Source organism: Belonocnema kinseyi, chromosome 6 (assembly GCF_010883055.1).
Source record: "Belonocnema kinseyi isolate 2016_QV_RU_SX_M_011 chromosome 6, B_treatae_v1, whole genome shotgun sequence".
Taxonomy (NCBI): Eukaryota; Metazoa; Arthropoda; class Insecta; order Hymenoptera; family Cynipidae; genus Belonocnema; species Belonocnema kinseyi.
This window is the reverse complement of record NC_046662.1, coordinates 16,428,212-16,451,419: the sequence shown is the minus strand read 5'-3', so window position 1 is coordinate 16,451,419 and position 23,208 is coordinate 16,428,212. Positions and strand designations below refer to the sequence as shown.

The 23,208-nt window shown below is 26.1% G+C and overlaps 1 protein-coding gene across 1 annotated transcript in view; it reads left to right on the top strand.

The window, feature by feature from the left end:
* Nucleotides 1–14,183, top strand: part of LOC117174451 (putative neutral sphingomyelinase) — a 31,253-nt gene extending 17,070 nt beyond the window's left edge. The window contains exons 4-6 of the mRNA XM_033363592.1: nt 1,297–1,623; nt 6,071–6,176; nt 13,263–14,183. Of these exons, the coding sequence (XP_033219483.1) occupies nt 1,297–1,623; nt 6,071–6,176; nt 13,263–13,606 (777 nt within the window). The 3' untranslated portion in view covers nt 13,607–14,183. The remainder of the gene's footprint in view (nt 1–1,296; nt 1,624–6,070; nt 6,177–13,262) is intronic.
* Nucleotides 14,184–23,208: the final 9,025 nt, after the last annotated feature.

Genomic DNA, 23,208 nt, shown 5'->3' with positions numbered 1-23,208 from the left:
TTAGAATTTATTTACAGGTTCATTTAATCATCCCCTGATTATTAAATCAAGGAAATCGATATTTTAAACGGGTTAAAGTACCAAAGATTTTTTATTATAACACTGATGAACAGAATCACCTTAAAATATATACAGGTAGGGTTTTTTTTAGCAGAATTTGCATAAGAATTTATTTTCAGGGTCGCCTAATCACTCCCTGTTTATAAAAACCCAAGGAAATCGATAATTTAAACGGGATAAAGTACCAGAGATTTTTTATAATAACATTGATGAACAAAATCACTTCAAAATATGTACAGGTAGCGTTTTTTAGCAGGATTTGCATTAGAAATCATTTTTAGGGTCATTTAATCATACCCTAATTATTGAAAAGTTAATTTCTCTGCTTCTCTAAATAAGGGATGATTAAACAACCCCTTGACATGCACACTTCCTCTACTTATTTAAAAGTTATTTCATACCCTAGTAATTGAATAAAAAATACCTAGTGACTTTAGTTACTAAGAAATGATAATTTCCATACTTGGGTGTTTGAGGTATGAAAACACCCTTATATCATGGTGTATATCCCATAAACCGTTTATCTTTCTAGATCTTGGATATGAACCTTTTGTTTTGGTAGGAATGATAGTAAAAATGTGCAAGTTTGAACCAAATCCAACTATTAGTTTAGGAGAAAAAAAATTTTTCACGAAAATCAGCATTTTACTATTGAAACACATGTAAAAATTGAAACTTTGACAATTGTTTGTAAAAAACTGTCCATTTTTCTTACTTTTTTCCTTCGAATTATTGCTTTGCAGGTTCGAAAATACAAAAAAAATTTTTTTTAGAATTTTTCACCGGTGGCCATTTTACTGTACATTTGGTGCGGGGTCCTTTACATTTCTCCTCGATAATTTATATCTTTTGGTTAAAAATGTAACTACATGGTTGAAACTTGAACTTCTTTAAGACAAATTCAATTTTTTTGTTGAAAATTCGTCTTTTTGCTTAAAAAATAATTTTTTTTAACTAAAGATTTAATTATTCCATTTTTGGTTGAAAATTAATATTTTTTCGTTACAAAAAAAGCAACTATGTGTTTGAAAATTCATGTATTTTCATTGAAAATGCAATATATTTTTGTTTGAAATTTGAGGAATATGATACCAACATTAATTTTACTTAAAAAAATCTATTCCCTTATTTTCGTGAAAAAGCAGCCTATTTCCCCTGTTTTGAAAGCTGAAATTTTATATTGTGAAGTCTCTTATTAGCTGAGATAGCAATGAATAAATATAAATTAAATTACAGTTGCATGCGGAGTATGATAAGGAAAACGATGAATATACCGCCCACCGAGTTTTGCAAGCATTTGACACTGCTCAGTTTATTAGAATGACGAAAGGAGGCGCGGATGCTGTAATTCTTGGCGGCGATCTTAACACGGAGCCTCAAGATTTAGCTTATCGAATAATTTGTGGCGTTGCTGGTTTGCAAGATACCTGCTCAATTTCTGCGGACACCCAAGGGACCAGCGAATGTGCCAAGAACAGTTATACCCCTTCCAGTATAGCTAGCAAACTTCCGAATGGAAAACGAATCGACTACATTCTCTATAAAGGTTCAAAGAATTTTAAAGTGAGTTCTGTTACCAACTTCAAAACATTTCAACACGTATTTTACAGCAAGAAGATTAATTTTCATAAAAAAAATACGAATTTTTAACCAAATATAGTAAGATGCAACATAGTTTTTTAAAATTCGAAAGGTTAAAGGATGAATTATTTACGAAACTTTTTTTTTAAATAACAAAGAATAATTTCTTACAAAAGTATTAATATTTTTAACAAAAAAAATTAATTTTCAATTGAATAGTTCAATTTTCTACCATATTGTTGAATCCTCGATCAAAATAAAATTTTTCAGGTAAAAAGATCAATTTTTAATTAAAATATTAAATAAAATAAATTTTTTCTTACAAATTTGCCTTTTTTGGTCGAAAATTAATTTTCTCGGTTGAAATTTCACCAGTTTGTTCAAGGATTCAACTATTTGGTAGAAAATTAAACTGTTTGATGGAAAATATAATTTTTAGTAGGGCATTAAGTTTTTTTGTTGTTAAAAAATTATATTTTTGGGTTCAAATTTAACCGTTTTTTTTTTTTACAAATTTCGTCCCTTTGGCTTTAAAACTCAACAATTTTGATAAAGATTAATGTATTATTCTGAAACTTCTTGTTTTTTTTTTTAATAGAAAAATTATCTTCTTGTTAAGCAATTCATCTTTTTGGTTGAAAATCCAACTACTTAATTTATTTTTGAACTAATTTGTTAAAAATTCTTCTTTTTTGGTCGAAAATTAATATTCTCGATTGGAAATTCATCTTTTCTTAATTAAAAAAGCAACTTTTAGGGTTTAAATTAAGTTAGGTTGGTTGAGGATTCAACTATATCGTCGAAAATGAAACTGTTTTGTTGAAAATGAACTTTTTTGTTAAAAATTAAAGTATTTTTATGATAATTTAATTTTTTGGTAGAAAATTAACTTTTTTGTGAAAAATAATATTTTTGGGTTGAAAATTCAACCTTTTTGTACCTGTTTCATCCTTTCGGCTTTAAAATTCAACAATTTTGCTGAAAATTAATGTATGTTGTTGAAAACTCGTGTTTTTTTTTACAATTTAACTATTTCTTTTAAAACTGATATTTTTAGTTTGAAATTAAAGTGCTTACTTAAAAGTTAAACTCGTTTGTTAAAAATTATTTCTTTTTCGTTGAAGATTCATTATTTTAATTAAATATAGATTTTTATCAGAAAATGTAACTATTTCTATTTTTGGTTGAAAATTTATCTTTTCGGACTAAAATTCCAATATTCCAATCCAAGATTCATCACTTTGATTGAAAATTTATCAGATTTTTCAAGGATTAAACTGTTTCGTAAACAATTAAACTATTCGGTTAAAAATGTACTTTTTGTTAGAGCTTTAAGTTTTTTGTTAAAAAAATGATATTTTTAAGTTGACAATTCTACCGTTTTTTTCTTTTATTTTTCGTCTTTTTGGCATTAAAATTCAAGAATTTTGATGAAGAATAATGTTTTTTTTTTAAATCGTGTTTTTTGGTAGAAAAATTATTTTCTTGATAGGAGATTCATCTTTTTGGTAGCAAATTCAACTACCTGGTTTAAATTTGAACTACTTTGTTAAAAATTCATTTTTTTTTCACTTTCTTGGTTGAAAATTTAACTATTTTATTACAAAAATTAATCTTTTTGGTTAATAAATCATCTTTTGGGTTGAACTCTTTTGTTGAAAGTTTAATTGTTTTGTTGAAAATTCGCTTTCTTTTGTTGATAATTAATTTTTTTAATTAAAGATGTAACTATTCCAATTTTGGTTTAAAATTGATATTTTTATTGAAAATTGATCTTTCCTAGTTGAAAAAATATGTATTTTGTTAAAAACTCCCTTTTTTTGGTGGAAAATTAATTTTCTCGGTTGAAAATTCATCTTTTTTTTATTAAATATGCAACTGTTAGGGTTTAAATTAATTTGGGTTGTTTGAGGATTCAACTATATGGTAGAAAAATAAACGGTTCTGTTGAAAATTAACTTTTTTTATTAAAAGTTAAACTATTTTTATGATTATTTAATTATTTGGTGGAAAATTGATTTTTTGTGAAAAATAATATTTTTGGGTTGAAAATTCAAACATTTTGTACTTGTTTCGCCCTTCTCAAAATTTTATTTGACAATTAATGTACCTTGTTGAAAACTCGTGCTTTTTAAAAACAATTTAACTATTTATTTAAAAATTCGTCTTTTTTAGTTAGAAATTAAAGTCTTGGTTGAAAATGTAACTATTTCATTGTATAAAAAATTAATCTTCCGGTTTAAAAAACCACCTTTTGGGTCGAACTCTTTTTTCCAAAATGTAACTATTTTGTTGAAAATTAGTTTTTTTTAATGAGAATTAATTCTTTATACTCAGAAAGTAAATATTTCATCTACCTGCAAATTTGTTTTGGTTGAGGATTCAACAATCTGGCTGGAAATTAAGCTATTTGGTTAAAAATTAACTTTTTTTTTAAAAATTAATATTTTTGTGAAAACAAATTCCTTTTAGCTTTCAAATTTTAAAAATACTTTGTATTTTGTTGAAAAATCATGTTTTTTGGCAGAAAATTATTCTTCTTGCTGTAAAATTCGTCTGTTTGGTTGCAAATTGAAGTATTGAGTAAAAAACTAATCTTTTTTAGTTAAACTAGTTTTTTAAAAATTCAAATTTTTCAATATTAATCTCTTTGGTTTAAAATTTAACTCTTTTGTTGAAAATTCGTTTTTTTCTAGAAAAAAAAATTAATTTTTTTATCTGCAAATTTTGCGAGTTTTGGCGCTAATTATGATTTTTGCGATTTTTTATATATAGATTGGTTTTAGTACATAAAATACTACTTTCTAGATATGATGAGATATTAATATAAATTTTTTAAATCATTTATTATTATTTCTGACCATTTTCCCTTAGGAAAAAGCTGGATAATTGTGTGTTTTTTAAAAATTTTTCTACTTATTTTCAAATTTTTAGTTAGGACAAAGCAAAAATCAATTAAATTAAACAGAAATAATTGTTTAAACAATTTATCATTGTATATAATTATCCTCTCTCAGACTAATACTAGAAAGTTGCAGGGTTTTCTGAAAGTTTAAACTTTTTTTTTCATCTTAGTTTGTTAAAATAATATATATTTGTTATAATAATATATAAAATAAGTTTCTGTAAAATTCGTCTGTTTGGTTGCAAATTGAAGTATTTAGTAAAAAATTAATCTTTTTTAGTTAAACTAGTTTTTTAAAAATTCAAATTTTTTAATATTAATCTCTTTGGTTTAAAATTTAACTCTTTTGTTGAAAATTCGTTTTTTTCTAAAAAAAAAAAATTAATTTTTTTATCTGCAAATTTTGCGAGTTTTGGCGCTAATTATGATTTTTGCGATTTTTTATATATAGATTGTTTTTAGTATATAAAATACTACTTTCTAGATATGATTAGATATTAATATAAATTTTTTAAATCATTTATTATTATTTCTGACCATTTTCCCTTAGGAAAAAGCTGGATAATTGTGTGTTTTTTAAAAATTTTTCTACTTATTTTCAAATTTTTAGTTAGGACAAAGCAAAAATCAATTAAATTAAACAGAAATAATTGTTTAAACAATTTATCATTGTATATAATTATCCTCTCTCAGACTAATACTAGAAAGTTTCGGGGTTTTCTGAAATTTTAAACTTTTTTTTTCAACTTAGTTTGTTAAAATAATATATATTTGTTATAATAATATATAAAATAAGTTGCTGTAAAATTCGTCTGTTTGGTTGCAAATTGAACTATTTAGTAAAAAATTAATCTTTTTTAGTTAAACTAGTTTTTTAAAAATTCAAATATTTCATTATTAATCTCTTTGGTTTAAAATTTAACTCTTTTGTTGAAATTCGTTTTTTTTCTAGAAAAAAAATTATTTTTTTTTATCTGCAAATTTTGTGAGTTTTGGCGCTAATTACGGTTTTTGCGATTTTTTATATATAGATTGATTTTAGTACATAAAATACTACTTTATACATATGATCAGATGTTTATATAAATTTTTAAAATAATTTATTATTGTTTTCGGCCATTTTCCGTTGGGATAGAGTTCGAGAATTCTGGGTTTTCTCCTATTTTTCTACTTATTTTCAAATTTTCAGTTAGGACAAAGCAAAAATCAATCAATTTAATCAGAAATATATATTTAAACAATTTGTGATTGCTTATAATTATCTTCTCTCAGACTAATGCTAGAAAGTTGGGGGTTTTTCTGAAATTCCCAGCTTTTTTTTGTCATCTTAGTTTGTTAAAATAAGTTATAAAACTAGAATTTCCTTAAAAGTATGTGTATTTTCTGAAACACCCCAAAAGTCCCGTTTTTATATTAGGTAGCTCTTTTTTTTAAAGTCCAAGATATTCTTTAGCATCACTTTGAAGTTTGTAAATGTCTTTTCTGTATAAGCTTTTTTAATTTAAATATTATTTGACTTTTCAGGTAGAAGTTTTCAATTTTCGACAGCCCTTTCCAGAACGCGTGCCGCAAAAGAACTTTAGTTACTCTGATCACGAGGCCATTATGGCCCATTTCAAGATAATGAGAGGTAACCAAATTTTTATTGAATTTATTCCATAATCCCCATGTTGTGATTCTGAAATTGCCTGATTTTCCCTGACTTTTCAGTAACCAATTTTTCTTTTTTCGTGAGCTTTCTGAATTTATTTTTAGGTACAAAAAGAACCTTACACATAGGCCATCAATAATGTTAATACTAAACAAATGCTTGTTTCTAAATACAATATTTTTAACGCTTTTAGTGACAACAGTTATAGATAATATTTAAGGGGCGATCGAAAAAATTGCCTAATAAATTCGTAAAATACATGAATTTTTAGTGAATTAGCTAAGATTTAAATTCAAAAAGATATATTTTTACCCAACAATGGACGAATTAGATTTTCAATAAAAAAACCAATTTTCAATTAAGAAAAAAGGAAATTTCAACCAAAGGAGTTAAATTTTCAACTGAAGTGATGCAATTTTCGATAAAAAAAAATGAATTCTTAATCAAAAGTCTAATAGTTATTTAAAAAAAAAATAATTTTCAAACAAAAACAAATCAATTCTACAAAAAAAGACTAATCTTCGACCAAAATAGTTGCATCCTCTAACAAAACAGATTAATTTTTAAACAAAAGTTTGAATTTTTAACCAAAAAGGCGAATTATCCAGCAAAAAGTTGAATTTTCAATCTTAAGATATGAATTTTTTAACTCAAAATATAAAATTTCAATCAAAAAGTTAATTTTCCACCAAATACTTGAAAATTCTATGAAAAGAAAAAAAAATTCAATGCAAAAAATTAATTTTTAAAAGCAAATAGTTGAATTTTTAACGAAAAATTGTCAAAAAAATAATGGAATTTTCTATTAAAATATTATAATTTACCTAAAACAGATAAATGTTCTACTTTAAAGTAAAATAGTCTTTTTGGATTGAAAATTCCACGTATTTTCGTAGAAATTTCAACTATTTGGTGGAGGATTAACTTTTTAGTTGAAAATTAACAGTTTTATTGAAAAATTCTGATTTTAGTGTTAAATATTCAACTGTTTAATGATACATTTGGTTCAAAATATTCTATCTATTTTTAGTCTGGATCCAACTATTTTGTTCAAGAATAGTCCTTCTTGGTAGAATTCTATTGTTTTTTATTTATTTTTTGTTAAATAGATATTTTGGTGAAAAAACTACCGTTTTTTTTTGTAGAAAATTAATTTATATGAATGCTAATTTAGCTACTCCACTTTCGATTAAAAATTGATAATTTTCTGATAAAAATGCAACTATTTGCTTTTAAAAATTAAACTGATTTTTTGAAAATTCTATTATTTTCGTAGAACTTTAAACTATTTGGTTAAAAATTAACATTTTGTTTGCAAATTCTTATTTCAAGGTAGGAAATTCAACTATTTTCAGGAGAATTCACCTTTTTGGTAAAAAATGCAAATTTGTGCTTAAAAATTAATATGTTTTGGTTGAGGATTCAACTATTTTGTTGGAAACTACAATTATTACACTTGTCATTGAATTTTTTTTTTCTATCGAAAATTCATAACTTTAGTTAAAAATTTAACTTTTTTGCTAAAAATTCGTTTTTTTGCTATAAAACTAATTTCTTTATCTGATGATTTAACTATTCCACTTTTTGTTAAAAATTGATCGTTTTTAGTTAAAAATTCAACTATTTGCTTTTAAAATGTAATTTTTTCATTGAAAATTCTTTTTTTTTAACATTCTATTGCTTGAAAATTCATATTTTAAGATCGAGAATACATCTGTTTTCTTGAGATTTCGACTTTTTGGTTGAAAATGCAACCGTTCAGATAAAAATTAAACTCTTTTTATTCAGGATTTAACTATTTTGTGGAAGATTTTTGTCTTTTTGGTAGAATCTAACTGTTTTTTTATTGTAAAAAATATATTTATGTTGGAAATAACTATTGCAGTTTTCTTTGAAAATTCCTTTTTTTTTTAATTCGAAAATTCATCACTTTGGTCGACGATTTGTTTTTTTTTCGTATTAAATTAATTATTTTAACTTTAATACTTAAAATTGGTTGAAAATGACTTTTTTGATTAAAAATTCTATTATTTTTGTAGACATTTCAACTGCTTGATTGAGCATGAATTTTTTGATTGTAAATTCATATTTTAAGATTGAAAATTCATACTTTTTTCTGGAGTATTATTCTTTTTTGTAGTATTTAATTGGTTTTGATTTAAGAAAATAAACTTTTCTTTCGGAAATGATAACTATTAAACTTTTCATTGTGAATTAATATTTTTGATCAAAGATTCATCACTTTGTTTATTAATTTTTTAAATTGAAAATGCAATTTTTTTATTCATAGTTAATATTTTATCTTTAAAATTAAAAAACTCAGCTAGAAAAGTAATCTCATTAGTTGAAACCTAATTTTTGTTGCTAAAAATTCATTTCTTTGGCTAAAAATTGCACTATTTTGTGGAAAATTCTTTTTTTGTTGTTGTTGCACATTAATTTTTTTATCTTAGAAATTAAATATTCTATTTTTGATTAAAATCATGTATTTTTTAGTTGAAAAATCATTTAGATTGTTCAGAAATCGTATTTTTTTAGTTGAAAAGTAAACTTTTTTTTTTAGAAAATTCGCTTTTTGGCTTTGAACTTCAATAGCTTTCTTAAAAATTTGTCGTTTTATTTTGAAAATTATTCTTTTTTAGTTGAGGATTCAAATAGTTTGTTAAATATTCGAACTTGTTGATAGAATTAAACGGGATTTGATTAAAAATTTAAATATTCATTGATGCAAAAATGTACTATTTGAATTTTTGTTCATGCCAAATTATTATTTTTTTTTGTTAAGTTACACTTCTTTTTTGAAAATTTAACTATTTCATAGGAAATTATTTTTCTTTTTGTTGAAAATTTATTTTGTTAACAGGAAATTGAACTATTTATTTTCGGATATAAAAATAATCTTTTTGAGTTAATGGCTGAACTATTTGGATGAAAGTTTACGTATTTGATTGAAAATTTGTCCTTTTTATTATAAAATTCATCTCTGCAGATTAGAAGTTAAATATTTTGTTGAAAATTCGTTTATTGTTTGGTTTAAAATAATTTTGTTACTTACATTTTTTTTTAGTTGAAACTTTATGCATTTTGTTGCAGATTTGTATTTTTTGGTTGAAAAGTCATTTATTTAGTTGAAAAATCACGTTTATGGAAAATTAAAAATATTTGGAAATGTGTTTGCATTATATTTATTGATTTCTTAGGTGTAAGGTTTTTAATACCTAAAAGAAAAATTGAAAACGGTCAGAGAATCTAAAAAAAGGGTCAGACTTAATATTGATCTACATTCATTGTGGATTCAACTATTTTGTTTAAGATTAGTTTTTTTGGTAGAATTCTACTGTTTTTGATTTTTAAAAAATGGCTGCTGGTTGGACCGGAAACGCGGGAAATGACCGGGAATTTTATGAGACCGGGAAAAACCGAGAAATGACCGTGAATTTATTTTTTGACCGGGAGTTTTACAAATTTTTAGAAAAAGTTTAGAATGCGTATTTAAATTAAAAGAATTTCAAAATGCAGTTTTAAAGACTTAAGCAATTAATAATTAGAAGCGTTTAACATAAAAGATTTTTGATAAAACACATTTTTAGTTGATCAACTGTGAATATGAATTAAATTTGAATTGCACTTTAAAATTTAAAAAATAAATAATAATTGATTGTAAAAAACGATTCGGCATCAGTTCACAATTTTAGAACTTCCAGATTTTAACGTTAAAAATTAAACTGTTTCATTTGAAGAGTCTTAAGCAAATGTAAAGGCCCTATTGAAATTTTATAAACTATTTTTAATTTTAAAATAACTTTAAAATAATATATATTTATAGTTAAAGGGTTTTATTAAATTTCAGTCTAAAATATTCCATTTTGACATCACGTAATTTTAAATTTTTCAATTAAAAAAAGGAACAATGACTTAATATTTAGAAATATCTGACTGTTAATTTAAATGAAGTAATCATAAATGAAATACTCAGAACAGAGCAAAAAAACTAGACTTTGAAAATTAAAATTGTAATTGTTCTATTTAAAAAAAGTTCATTTTGAAGTCAACTTTTTAAATTTCGATATATAAATAAGAATTGAGCATCTATCATTCTTAGAAAAAATGGAGTAAGTTGAAGAAATAATTAGAAGTTTTGAAAAAATTTAAGTTTAATTAAAAATTTGAAATTATTTCAAATAATTTGAAGCCAAATACAGATTTTGGCAGATTTCGAACATGAAATTTAAAAGCTTTTTAATATTAACATTTTTTAAGATTGCTAGGAAAATTGTAAATGATTTATTTTTTAATTATTTGAATTTCGAATAATTTTAAAATATATTTAGAAGTTGTGAAAAAGTTTTAATAATATTTTTGAATTTGAAAAAACATGTAGATGTTTCAAGATCTTGAAATAAAATTTTGAAGCATTTTAAGCATTTTTAAACTGTTTAAAATAAAAATAATGTGACTTTAATTTAAACAGAGAATTTTAAATTTTTTACAAAGTTATTGTTGGAACAAGAATTTATTTAGAATAATAACTGGGAATTTCAAATTTTAACAAATTCCGAGCTAGAACTGAAAATTTTCGAAAAAGAATAGAATTCTGAATTGGAAAAGGAAATTCGTCCAAAGAATTATAATTCTGAGTTAAAGCAGAGAATTTTTAAATTTTAACCAATTTTGAATCGAAACTGGTATTTATCCGAAAGAATTATAATTCTTCTTGGAACAGGGAATGTTAAAATTTACATAAATTCCTAGCTGGAACAGAAAATTTTTTATTAGAATGAATTCTAATTCTAAGTTGAAACTGGATATTTTCGAGAAAAATTAAAATTATGAATTTGAACAGGGAATTTTTTCAAAAAAGTATTAATTTTTAGAATCATTTGAAATGAAAAGTTTTCGAAAAGAGTTAAAATTTCGGATTTTTGTATTTTATAATTTTCAATTCTAAATATGGGTTCCATGACAGAATTCGTCTCAATTTAAAATGACCGCCTTTCAAATTTAGGGAAAATGGAGAATCTATATTGCTGAATTATAACAGAAAGTTTTGTGTTTGGTTGAAAAATTAACTTTTTTTTGTTGTTAAAAATTAATTTCTTTGGTTGAAGGTTTAACTATTTTATTGAGAAATCTTTTAAAAATTCAAATATTTTTTTAAAATTCGTCTTTGTCTAAAAATTTATTTCTTTGCTTGAAGTTCTAACTAATTTCTTGAAAAATTAAAAAAAAATTGAATAATATTTTTTATAAATATTTTAATTCTTAAAACGGTTTTCAACAAATTAGTTAAACCTTTAACCAAAGAAATGTATTTTTAGACAAAGACGAATTTAAAAAAAATAGTGGAATTTTCACCTAAAACATAAATTTTACAAAAGAAAATTAATTTTCAACCAAATAAAATCAATTTTCAAGCAAAAAAATATAACTTTAACTAAATATTAAAATTTTTAAAAGAGTTTTGAACCAATTAGTTAAACCTTCAACCAAAGAAATTAATTTTAAACAACAAAAAAATTTAGTTGCAAATTTATTTATTTTGTTTTTGTTGAGGATTCAACTAATTTGTTGCAAATTTGTATTTTTTGGTTTAATTAAACTGTTTTTTATTGAAAATTAAAATACTCTTTTCTGGAAATATAAATTATTAAAATTGTTGTCGATAATTCATTTTTTAAATCGAATCTTCATCAAATTCACTAATATGCAAATTAAAACTCGTTGCATATATTTTATTATTCTTATTCTGAGTTGGAGCAAAATATTTTAGTAGAGAATTATAATTTAGATTTTTGAAAAGGGAATTTCGAAAAGAATTATAATTTTGACTTTGGGACCGGGGAATTTCTAAAAGAATTATAATTTTAAGATCGAAATTGGGATCTTCGGTAAGAATTATAATTTGACTGTAAGCATGGAATTTAAAAAAAATTAATTCTTGGTTCGATGTTAGAATTCGTCTCATATTAAAATGTTCGCCTTTCAAATTTAGGGAAAAGGGAGAACCTATATTTTTGAATTATAACAGAAAATTTTCGAAAAGGAACAAAATTTTGAAGTGGAACAGAATATTTTTCTAAAGAATTATAATTATGAGTTGAAGCAAAGAATTTTTTAAATAGTAACCAATCCTGAATTGAAACTGGGATTTATCCAAAAGAATTATAATTCTTCTTGGAACAGGGAATGTTAAAATTTAAATCAATTCCAAGCTGGAACAGGGAATTTTTTATTAGAATGAATTCTAATTCTAAATTGAAACGGGATGTTTTCGAGAAAAATTATAATTTTGAATTGGAACAGGGAATTTTACAAAAATTTGAAATCTTTTTGGAAACGGAAAATTTTTAAAAAGTATTAAATTCCGGATTTGAACAAGGAATTTTCAATTTTTAACCAATTTTGAGTTGGAAATGGAGTTTATCCAGAACAAGAATAATTCTCAATGAAAAATTGAATGTTTCCAACAAATTTATTGTTCTGTGTTGAAGCGAGGTATTTTCGAAAAAAATTAAATTATGAATTTGAACAGGGAATTTTTCCAAAAAGTACTAATTATTAGAATCAGTTGAAATGGAAAATTTTTGAAAAGAATTAAAATTCCGGATTTAAATAGGATTTCAAATTGCTTGAAATAGTATAATTTTGAATATTTGAATTTAGAGCTATACAAATTATAACGTGGATTCATACTTGTGTAACTTAATCTTTAAAATCTACAATTGATAAAAGTTCAAAATCAGTAATTTTGGCAATTTTCGAAGTTTAAAATTCAAGAGTTTCACTTTGAGTGCTTTCATTTGCAGTTCAGTTCTTATTAAGTCAAATGGAACAATTAGATTTAGTGTTCGATTAAAAAAATTCCATTGACCTTGAAAGATGTTTGCGAACCGGGAAAACCCGGAAAATGACCGGAATTTTTTTTCTTTGACAAAAACGGCCACCCTGGAATCTAAAAAATTGGTCAGACAACAGTCAGGGAATTTAGAAATTAGATTTTGGTAGCAATACTGAATTGTGATGAATAAATTCCCCCGAAAAATTGCTGCAAGTAATTTATTTCAGGGGAGGATTCATCTTCCAAACCGGATGTGAAAGAGTCACTGAAAGAAGGGATTAGTATTTGCCTTTTAGCCCTGAAGAGCGTTCAACGACAGAGGACATGGTACCTACTGTTTAGTTTAATATTAGCAATTCCTCTGATGTATTCGATGGGACTTGAGGGGACCTCAACATCCATCGGAATCAGCATCGGGCTCAACTTAGCCCGACTTTTCACGACCGCAATTTTATGCTACGCCCTTTTTATGAGCTCGATATGGAATAGCGTTGAGAAAAACGGACTGAAGGCCGGATATTCCGCAATGGAAATCCACCTTACACAGCTGATTAACAGTTTAAATAATTAATTGAAAATTCAATTTTTCAAGAAGCTTTTTAATAGCTAAAGCTGAGCTTAAGCTATTAAGTTTATTAATGCCAAAAACGATAGGAGTTCCGACAATACCGAAAATGGCACCGTCTTTGTTATTTAATGTCCTAGCATTCTGTCTAGAGTTTTAATCTTGAAAAATTTCAATTTCAGGGTGTCTACCTCGTTGGGAAATCGGGACAATCGGGAAATCATTGGGAATTTTATTCAGTGATTGAGAATTATCTCTCAAATTTACTAATATGCAAATTAAAATTCGTTTCATATATTTTATTACTCGAATTCTGAGCTGAGACAGGATATTTTAGTAAAGAATTATAATTTGGAATTTGTGATGGGTAATTTTTTTTTAAGAAAGAGTTATAATTTTGAGTTTGAACTTTGGGACAGGGAATTTTCTAAAAAAAATTAGAATTCTGAGATTATAATTTTTCTTTCAAATTTAGGGAAAATGGAGAATCTATATTGCTGAATTATAACAGAACGTTTTATGTTTGGATGAAAAATTAACTTTTTTTGTTGTTAAAAATTAATTTCTTTGGTTGAAGGTTTAACTATTTTATTGAGAACTCTTTTAAAAATTCAAATATTTTTTTAAAATTTGTCTTTGTCTAACAATTCATTTCTTTCGTTGAAGTTTGAACTAATTTGTTGAAAAATGTTTAAAAAATTAAATAATATTTAGTTGAAAATTTATTTTGTTTTTGTTGAGGATTCAACTAATTTGTTGCAAATTTATATTTTTTAGTTTAATTACACTGTTTTTTATTAAAAATACTCTTTGGTGTAAATATCAATTATTACAATTTATGATGATAATTCATTTATTAAATCGTATCTTTATCAAATTTACTAAATATGCAAATTAAAGTCGTTGCATATATTTTATTACTCTTATTGTGAGTTGGAGCGGGATATTTGAGTCAAAAATTATAATTTTGAATTGTGACGAAAAATATTTTTAAAGAAAGAGTTATAATTTTAAGTTTGGAAAAGGGAATTTCGAAAAGAATTATAATTTTGACTTTGGGACCGGAAAATTGATAAAAGAATTATAATTCTAAGATCAAATTGGGATGTTCGGTAAGAATTATAATTTGACTTTAAGCAGGGAATTAAAAAAAAAATTAATTTTGGGTTCGATGTCAGAATTCGTCTCATAAATTTTTTTTCTTTCAAATTTAAGAAAAAGGAAGAACCTATATTTCTGAATTATAACAGAAAGTTTTGTGTTTGGTTGAAAAATTAAATTTTTTTTTAATTAATTTTTTTGATTGAAGATTTAACTATTTTATTGAAAACTCTTTTAAAAATTTTAATATTTTTTGAAAATTTATTTTTTTGGTTAAAAATTCGACTTTTTTGGTAGAAAAGTGACTACATTAGTTGAAGCTTCATCGTTTTGGTTAAAAATTCATTTCTTTGGATAAATATTTAATAATCTTGCTGAAAACTCTTTCAAAAATTCAAATATTTAGTTAAAAATTTATTTTATTTGTTGAAAATTAATTTTCTTACTGAAAATTTATATGTTTTAGGTGAAAATTCAACTGTTTTTTGGAAATTGGTCTGTTAAAAATTCATTTCGTTTGTTGAAGGTTTGACTATTTTGCTGAAAACTCTTTAAAAGTCAAAATATTTAGTTGTAAATTTATTTTTTTTGTTGAAAAATCGTCTTGTTTAGGTTGAAAATTCAATTATTCTGGTAGAAAAATAATATTTTATGTTGGAAAATTCACTGTTTTGCAGGTAATTCCTCTTTTTCGCTTCAAAATTTCACATTTTGGATGAGATTTTTTAATTCAACTATTTTTTATTGTAAATTTAATCATTCTCTTTTTAACTATTTTGTTGAAAACTCTTTAAAAAATTTTTAATTTTAGTTCAAAATTTATTTATTTTCTTGAAATTTCGTTTTTTTTGTAGAAAAGTAATCTTATTACTTTAAACTTCATCCTTTTGGTTGAAAACTCTTTTCCTTGATTGAAGGTTTAACTATTTTGTTGAAAACTCTTTTAAAACTTTAAATATTTATTTGAATATTGATTTATTTTGTTGAAAACTCGTATCTTTTTCGGTTAAAGATTCAATTATTTTGGTAGAAAATTAATATATTTGGGTCGGAAAATCCACTGTTTTGCAGGAAATTCGTTTTTTTCGCTTGAAAATTTCACATTTCGGATGCAAATTTTGGTTCCTTGTTGAAAATTAGTTTTTTTTGCTTCAGAATTCAACTAATTTTTTGCAAATTTGTATTTTTTGTTTTAATTTAACTGTTTTTTATTTTAAATTAAATCATTCATTTTTTCAACTATTTTGTTGAAAACTGTTTTAAAAATTAAAAAATTTAGTTGAAAATTTATTTATTTATTTAAAAGTTCAACTTTTTTGGTAGAAAAGTAATCTCATTAGTTGAAACTTCATCCTTTTGGTTGAAAACTCTTTTGTTTGGTTGAAGGTTTAACTATTCTGTTGAAAACCCTTTTAAAAAATTCCAATATTTAGTTAAAAATTTATTTCTTAATTTGAAATTTCGTCTTTTTTTGTAGAAAAATAATCTTATTAGTTGAAACTTCATCCTTTTTGTTGAAAACTCTTTTTCTTGGTTGAAGGTTTAACTATTTTGTTGAAAACTCTTTAAAAACTTTAAATATTTATTTATTTTGTTGAAGACTAGTATCTTTTTCGATTAAAGATTCAATTATTTTGGTAGAAAATTAATATTTTTTGTGTTGAAAACTACTGTTTTGCAGGAAATTCGTCTTTTTTGCCTGAAAATTCAACATTTCAGATAAGGTTTTTTTTCTTTGTTGAAAATTATTCTGCTTTGGTTGAAGATTCAACTAATTTGTTGCAAATTTCTATTTTTTTGTTTAATTTAACTGTTTTTTATTGAAACTGAAAATATTCTTTGGTGGAAATATCAGTTATTACCCTTTTTATTGAGAATTCATTTTTTCTAAAACTTAAGAATGATCAAAGTTGATAGTATGCAAAGTAAAAGTTTTTTGAAATATTTTATTACTCTAATTCCGATTTGAAACAGTGAATTTTCTAAAAAAATTCCATTCTGAGTTGGGAAAGGGAATTTCTGTAAAGAATTATAATTTTGAGTTTGAGACGGGAAATTTTAATAAATTATTGTACAATAATTTGGAATTTGAGACGGAAAATTTTAGTAAAGGATTATAATTTTAATTCTGGAAAAGGGAATTTTAACTGTGGGACAGCGAATTTTCTAAAAGAATTATGATTCTGAGATAGAACTGGGATATTTCACATGGAACGAGAATTTTTAAAAGGAATTTTAATTCTGGTTTCCGTATTAGAATTCGTCGAAATTTAATATTTCCTTCTTTAAAATCTAGGAAATGGTAAAAAAAATTTCCTATTTGGAACGGATAATTTTTTTATATGAAACGGGAATTTTGGAAAATGATTTTAATTCTTATTTAGAAGGGTAATAAACAAAAGTCAATGTTAAATTTCGATTGGATAAAATTAACAATTGCCTGGGAGAAAACCGAGAAATGGTCAGGAATTTAAAATCATCCCTCGGGTAGACACTCTGATTTTAGATAAGAATTCAAACTAATTGTAAGTATAATTTAATAATAAATGGACGGATAAAATGTGATTTCCTCAGTGCTCAATCGTCCGTCCAAGTTGCATTTAATAGATTCCAGAGTACACATAGTTGAATGATGCTTCCTGAAATTTTAAACTAGTATTTTTTTATTCGGATTATTCAAATATTTAATAGTTTTAATAGGTTTCAAGATTTTTTTCTTTGCCAAGCGTTTGCAAATCATTTGAATGGTTTTATGTATTTAGTATTATTAATTGTTATGTGAGGTTTTTAATTTATTTGTATTATATACAGTAAGCATTACGTCCTATACAATAAACCCAGTATACGTACTAATCTTTCTTACTCGTAATATAAAATTTATATAATTTTTATAGTAATATTTATACATCATTTAATTGTAACCCCTCCTTAGAGAATAATGAATACCTAAAAGGAAATAATTTCTTATCCCGATTGACATTTCTTAAAATTTCTATTTTTTAAATATATTTTCAGTTTATCAAAAACCATAGTAGTTTATGGTATTTTTTAAAAATGATACATCCCTTACCCTATTTTCGAACCACTTTCCCTTATTTTCCATGCTTTTCTTGATTCACCCTTTACCTTATTCCCCTACTTGGCTGCGACTCACTTTCCGTGAATTCTCCTGCTTCCCCTTCCCTAATTTCCCCTAACTTTCCCTGCTACCTCTTCACTAATTCATCCTCATTTCCTCTACATCCTCGACCCTTATTTTTTATCGTTTCTCATTACTTCCCTCCCCCTCATTTCGCCTTTTTCCTCGTTTCACATTCCCCCTGATTGCCATTGTCACATTCGCCTTTACGTACTTTGCCTGTACTCACTTCTCTTTCTCTTACTTCCTCTTCTCGATTTTAATATTCTTCCCCTTCTTTTAATTCCTCTGCTACCCCTCCAATCACTTTCCTTCCCATAATTTTACCAAATGTCCCTTTATTTCCTCACTTCCTGTACTTTTTTTTCGCTCATTTCCCATACCTGCCTTTCTTTAATTCTCCATAATTTCCCTCATTTCCCCTTACTGCCCTTTCTTGTCGAGATTTAAATTTTTGGAAAGGATGACGGTTTTTCAAATATATTTTCAGTTTTCCAAAAACCATAATAATTAATTTTCTGTACATTCCCTTTCCTTATTTTTCCCCTTCCCTTATTTTCCCTATTTCCGTATACGCACTATTTCTTCCCTCCCACACTTCTTCACTTAATTCCCATCCCATATTTCCCCTACTTCCACGTCTCTTATTTCTAATAATTCCTTCCCTTGTATTCCCCTTACTTCCCCTCATTTAATTAACCCTGCTTTTCTTGCTTTTCCTTCTTTTCTTCCTTTATTCCCACTACTTCCCTTCATTTTATTTACTCTCCTTCCCCTCTTTTATTTTCTCTAACTCTCCTCAGTTTATACCCCTACCTCCGCTCCTTTATTTCGCCTACTTCCACTCAGTTTATCCCACCAATTCCTCTCCTTCATTTCTTCTACTTCCCCTTTTTTTATTTCCCCCACTTTCCCTCTTTTATTCCCATACTTCCCCTTCTTTTATGTTCCCTAATTCCTCTTCTTTTATTTTCCGTACTTCCCCTTCTTTTAATCCCCCAGCTCCTCCCTTTATTTCCTCTATTGCCTCCTTTTATTTCCTAAATTTTCCCTCTTCTCATTTCCCCTAATTCCCCTCCCTTTATTTACTCTACGTCCCATTTACTTATTTCACATACTTCCTCTTTCCTCATTCCCCCTAATTTCTCTCATTTCCCTTTCCCTACTTCCCCTTACTTCCCTGCCTCTCATTCCTCCTTATTTTCCCTACTCGTCATCCCTGGTTTTTCTTCAATTGCCTTCCCCTGATTTCCTCTACTTTTATTCATTCTAATTGCCTTTCACTCATTTAACCTATCCCCTCTTCCCTCATTTCACCTACTTTCTTCGTTTTCTTCACGTCCTCTACTATCATTTTCCTTAATAATTAAGGGAAATAATGGTAGAGGAAGTGAAGAAAATATTCCTCTATGCCCATTCCCTGACCCTCACTTCCTCTAATTTCTGTTACACTTCACCCCTTATTTCCCCTCACCTTCTCACCCTATTCCTATTATTTCCCCTACTTTCCCTTAACGAAATTATTCTACTCACCCATCCTTCATTTCCCCTACTCCTCTCCTCTTATTTTTCCTTGTTTCCTATCACTTTCACTCCTCTATTTTCCCCTATTTCCCCTCACTAAATTTCCTCTTCTTCCGTGTCCCTCATATCCTTTACTTAACTTCCTCTTATTTCCGCTATTATTCTTTCACTCATTTTCCCTAGTTGTTCTCCCCTCATTTCACCTACTACGCCCTCATTTCCCTTACTCTTCCATGACTCATTCCCCCCTTTCCTCTCTCTTCCCCTACGTTGCCATCACGCATTTTTTCTTGGAAATAATTACGAAAGATGGACCGAAGGACAGTGGGAAAAATTACTTTTTTGGTTAAAAATAACCTACATCCCACAAATTTTGATCTATTTAGACAAAAAAATTTTGAAAAAAAAGCTGATAGAATTTTTTAAAGAGTTTTCGAGCCTGATTTTTAAAATAGGCTTTTAACTTTGTTATAAATAAACAAATATGACAGAAAACATGCCCATTTTTTCTATTTGGCGTTCCCGGTGATCGTCAATAACAGGAAAATTCTTGAAATCGCCTACCTAAATTTCAAAGAGGTACATTACCAAAAGATGTTTCAATATTATATTGCTAATTTCATACTTTTTTTATTAATCTTGTTATTTTTTAAAACAAATTTAATAAACAAAATGCATTATTGGGGCATCTGTCAACGGGAAAATTTTTTTATTTCGATTTCATTGTTTTTAATTGGTAACTTTATGATAATTTCTGCAAAATTCATAATTAATTGATCAATTTTATACATATTTTTTTTTCTCTGCCAGTCTTTTTAATTAGTAACTTAATGATAATTTCATTAATACTCATACTTAGTTGGTAAATTCTATGATAGTAATAGATTAAGCAACAATTATTATTAGTTGATAAATTTTACATACACACACGCGCGCGCTCAGATATATATATATATATATATAGTCCCTAGGCATTATAAATAATGCCTAGATGACATCACTTTTTCTTGCTGAATTTCATTAACGGTCAAAAGATTCGGTTTACATGTAGAAAACTACGACCTGAAAAGAGGTCATATTATTATAAAAATATTGAATAGTAGAATCAATTTTTAATTTACAATTTTCATCAGATTTTGAGTTTTTACGAAAATTAAAATCTAATACAATTTTTAAGAGATTCACGACAAACGGCCATTTTTTACAGGTTTTCAAATTTATAAAAAAAGGCATTCAATCAGTGAAAGAATAGTGTGTCCACATTTATACCTGTCAAAATTTGACTTTCGATTTTTGGCGTTCGATACCCCTTTCCCCATTTCAAATTTTGTTTGTTTTAGGGATAAATAGATTCCATATTTTTTTCAAATAGGTCAACATTAAATAGTGCCCCCGAGCTTTTGACATTGTCACGTCCCGTGACGTATATATATTTTAATATATTTATTTATATATTTGCATGATTATAATAATAAAGTCTCAATAAATATAGAGCAAATATTGTATCAACAAGTTGTAAGCTGACGAGAATAGATATAGTCAGAACATTGTAAGTAGTAGCATATAGAAAATGGATACACTCAGCACGTTGGAGACTGGAGAATGCAGATATAGATATACTGAACTCATTGTAAGCCGTATAGTATATCTATATACATTCGTGACGTATGCGTATACAGCGACGTCCCAGCATGCAGAGACGTGCATTAGGCCCTATAAAAACCGAAAGTACCAGCATGGACCAGTTATTAGTTCTTCTCTATTTCTACGATTTTCTCAGACTCAAGCCGTCTAGTCACTATAGTCCAGTGTCTCAAACCGGAATTCGTCGTGTATTGGTGTGTGTACCCTTGTGACAGTGTTGCGCACTGGGAAACCCGAGTCTGGAATTTCTCCCTTTGGATTACTCCTACACTCAAAGTTAAGAACAACCAAGAATCAACCCACTTTTGGAGCATCCAGCCTAATTTACACGCCCTCACTCTCTGCCACTACGCAGGGGTCATATTAGCAGTTCTAGCAACCTGGACCTTTAGTAATCGTCAATTATAACGAATTACTGGTAAGCAATGTTTATAGTCAGCTCTAAAATTCCTTTTGTTTAAACTCCTTGGCCTACAATAAATTTGATCCTTTTATTTTAAGGTACTAGCCAAGGTCTAAGCTCGTCTTCCGTCATCTTCGTGCTTTGTATAAATTCTATTTTTCAATTATTTACAATAAATTACTTTCACATATTATTATTGGCTACTCTTTCCTCTTCCTTGTGCGAGATCTTCAATCTCAACTAAAACGAGGAATATAATTAAAGAGGGAGTATTTTACGGTCTTCATGACGTAACAACATTATGATGAGATTTTTAATGAAAAAAGTTCGAATTTCGGGAAAGTGAAAGAAAATAAGTACATTTTATTAATTTTTTGTAAATTAAAGCTTGCCCGCCTCTTAGTAAATGTTAAACGATTAATTCACACTCAATAATTGTTAATGTTAACGCCACCAACCCCCTTGTATTGTGTCCGGCTACAAAATAAAAATATTAGTTTCATGTAAATAATGTTGATTAATTTCAATAATAATATTTCTAGCTTAAATTAATACATTTTACGATTTACAGGATAAAAAGTTGTTCAAATGAATAAGAATTGTTTAAACAATTGACAAATATGCTGAAAAAATTAATTTTATAATTCGTTAATTGTGTCCTTAACTTGAGAAAAAAACTCAGGAAAAATGGTTTAAACGAATAAAATCATGCAAATAATTAATTTCCAAATATGTTAAGTTTGAGATATTATTATTGAAATTCATAAACTGTATCATTTATCCCGAAAAATGATGACCTTTTACTTTCTACAGATGAGAACAAAATTGTTTAAACAAACAATACTTGTTAAACAAATAATAATTAGTGAAAAAATAATTGTAAATTTGAGACTTTTTGTTAGTTATCGAAATAGTTTCCATTTGGTCAGAAAAATACAATTTATTATGGGAAAAGCAAATCAATAAACAAAAGTAATTTTTTGGGAATTTGCAAATATAAGCTAATTAAAATCCATACTTTTAATATAAAATATGTATTGTCCAATCTGTCCTACGTATCGTGTTTTTTTTTTTAAAGTGAAAAAGTTTAATTTTCATATTTTTAATAAGATAACAAAGTTCCTCAAAAGGCTATCCCAAGACGTTATAGGCGAAGAGCTTTTTCGTTCGGCTAAAAATGTTCCTTATGGTTCCCGATCATTCAATTAATATTGAATTAAGACTAATACAGAATGAATGCGATTTAACAATCTCTTAAAAAATGCCTGGAAAATTTATGAAATTAAAAATTTCATGTCAAATCTTGAAGTTTAACATGTATTTATAAGAAAAAAGACGTTTTTTCAAATTTTATTCAGAATTGTCAGTGATAGGTGAATCGAGTTAAAACTTGAATTAAAACTACTTGAAAAGTGGACAAAATGTTGAATATTTAAGACAAAAACAGCAATTGTTATTTGTAAATTAGCACACACTAATTAGGAAATTGAAAATAAGTTTAAAAATTCAGAAAATCCTGATTTTAAAGGGCTTTTAAAGCACATTATAACTATATTTAAAAAAAAATTAAAATGAAAAGTGGATTTTTTCCAAAAATTGAGTTTGAACATTTGTTTTTGAAAAATACAAAAATCTGTTTAAATGTTTAATATTTTTTACCTGCGTTTTACTATGAATAATTAAAAAAAAATACATCTTAATATCTTTGAAATCACCTAAGTAAGGAAAGTTAAAAAAAGGAAAAATTGCACTCAAATAATGGATAATAAATAATAATAATAATAAATATTCATTATA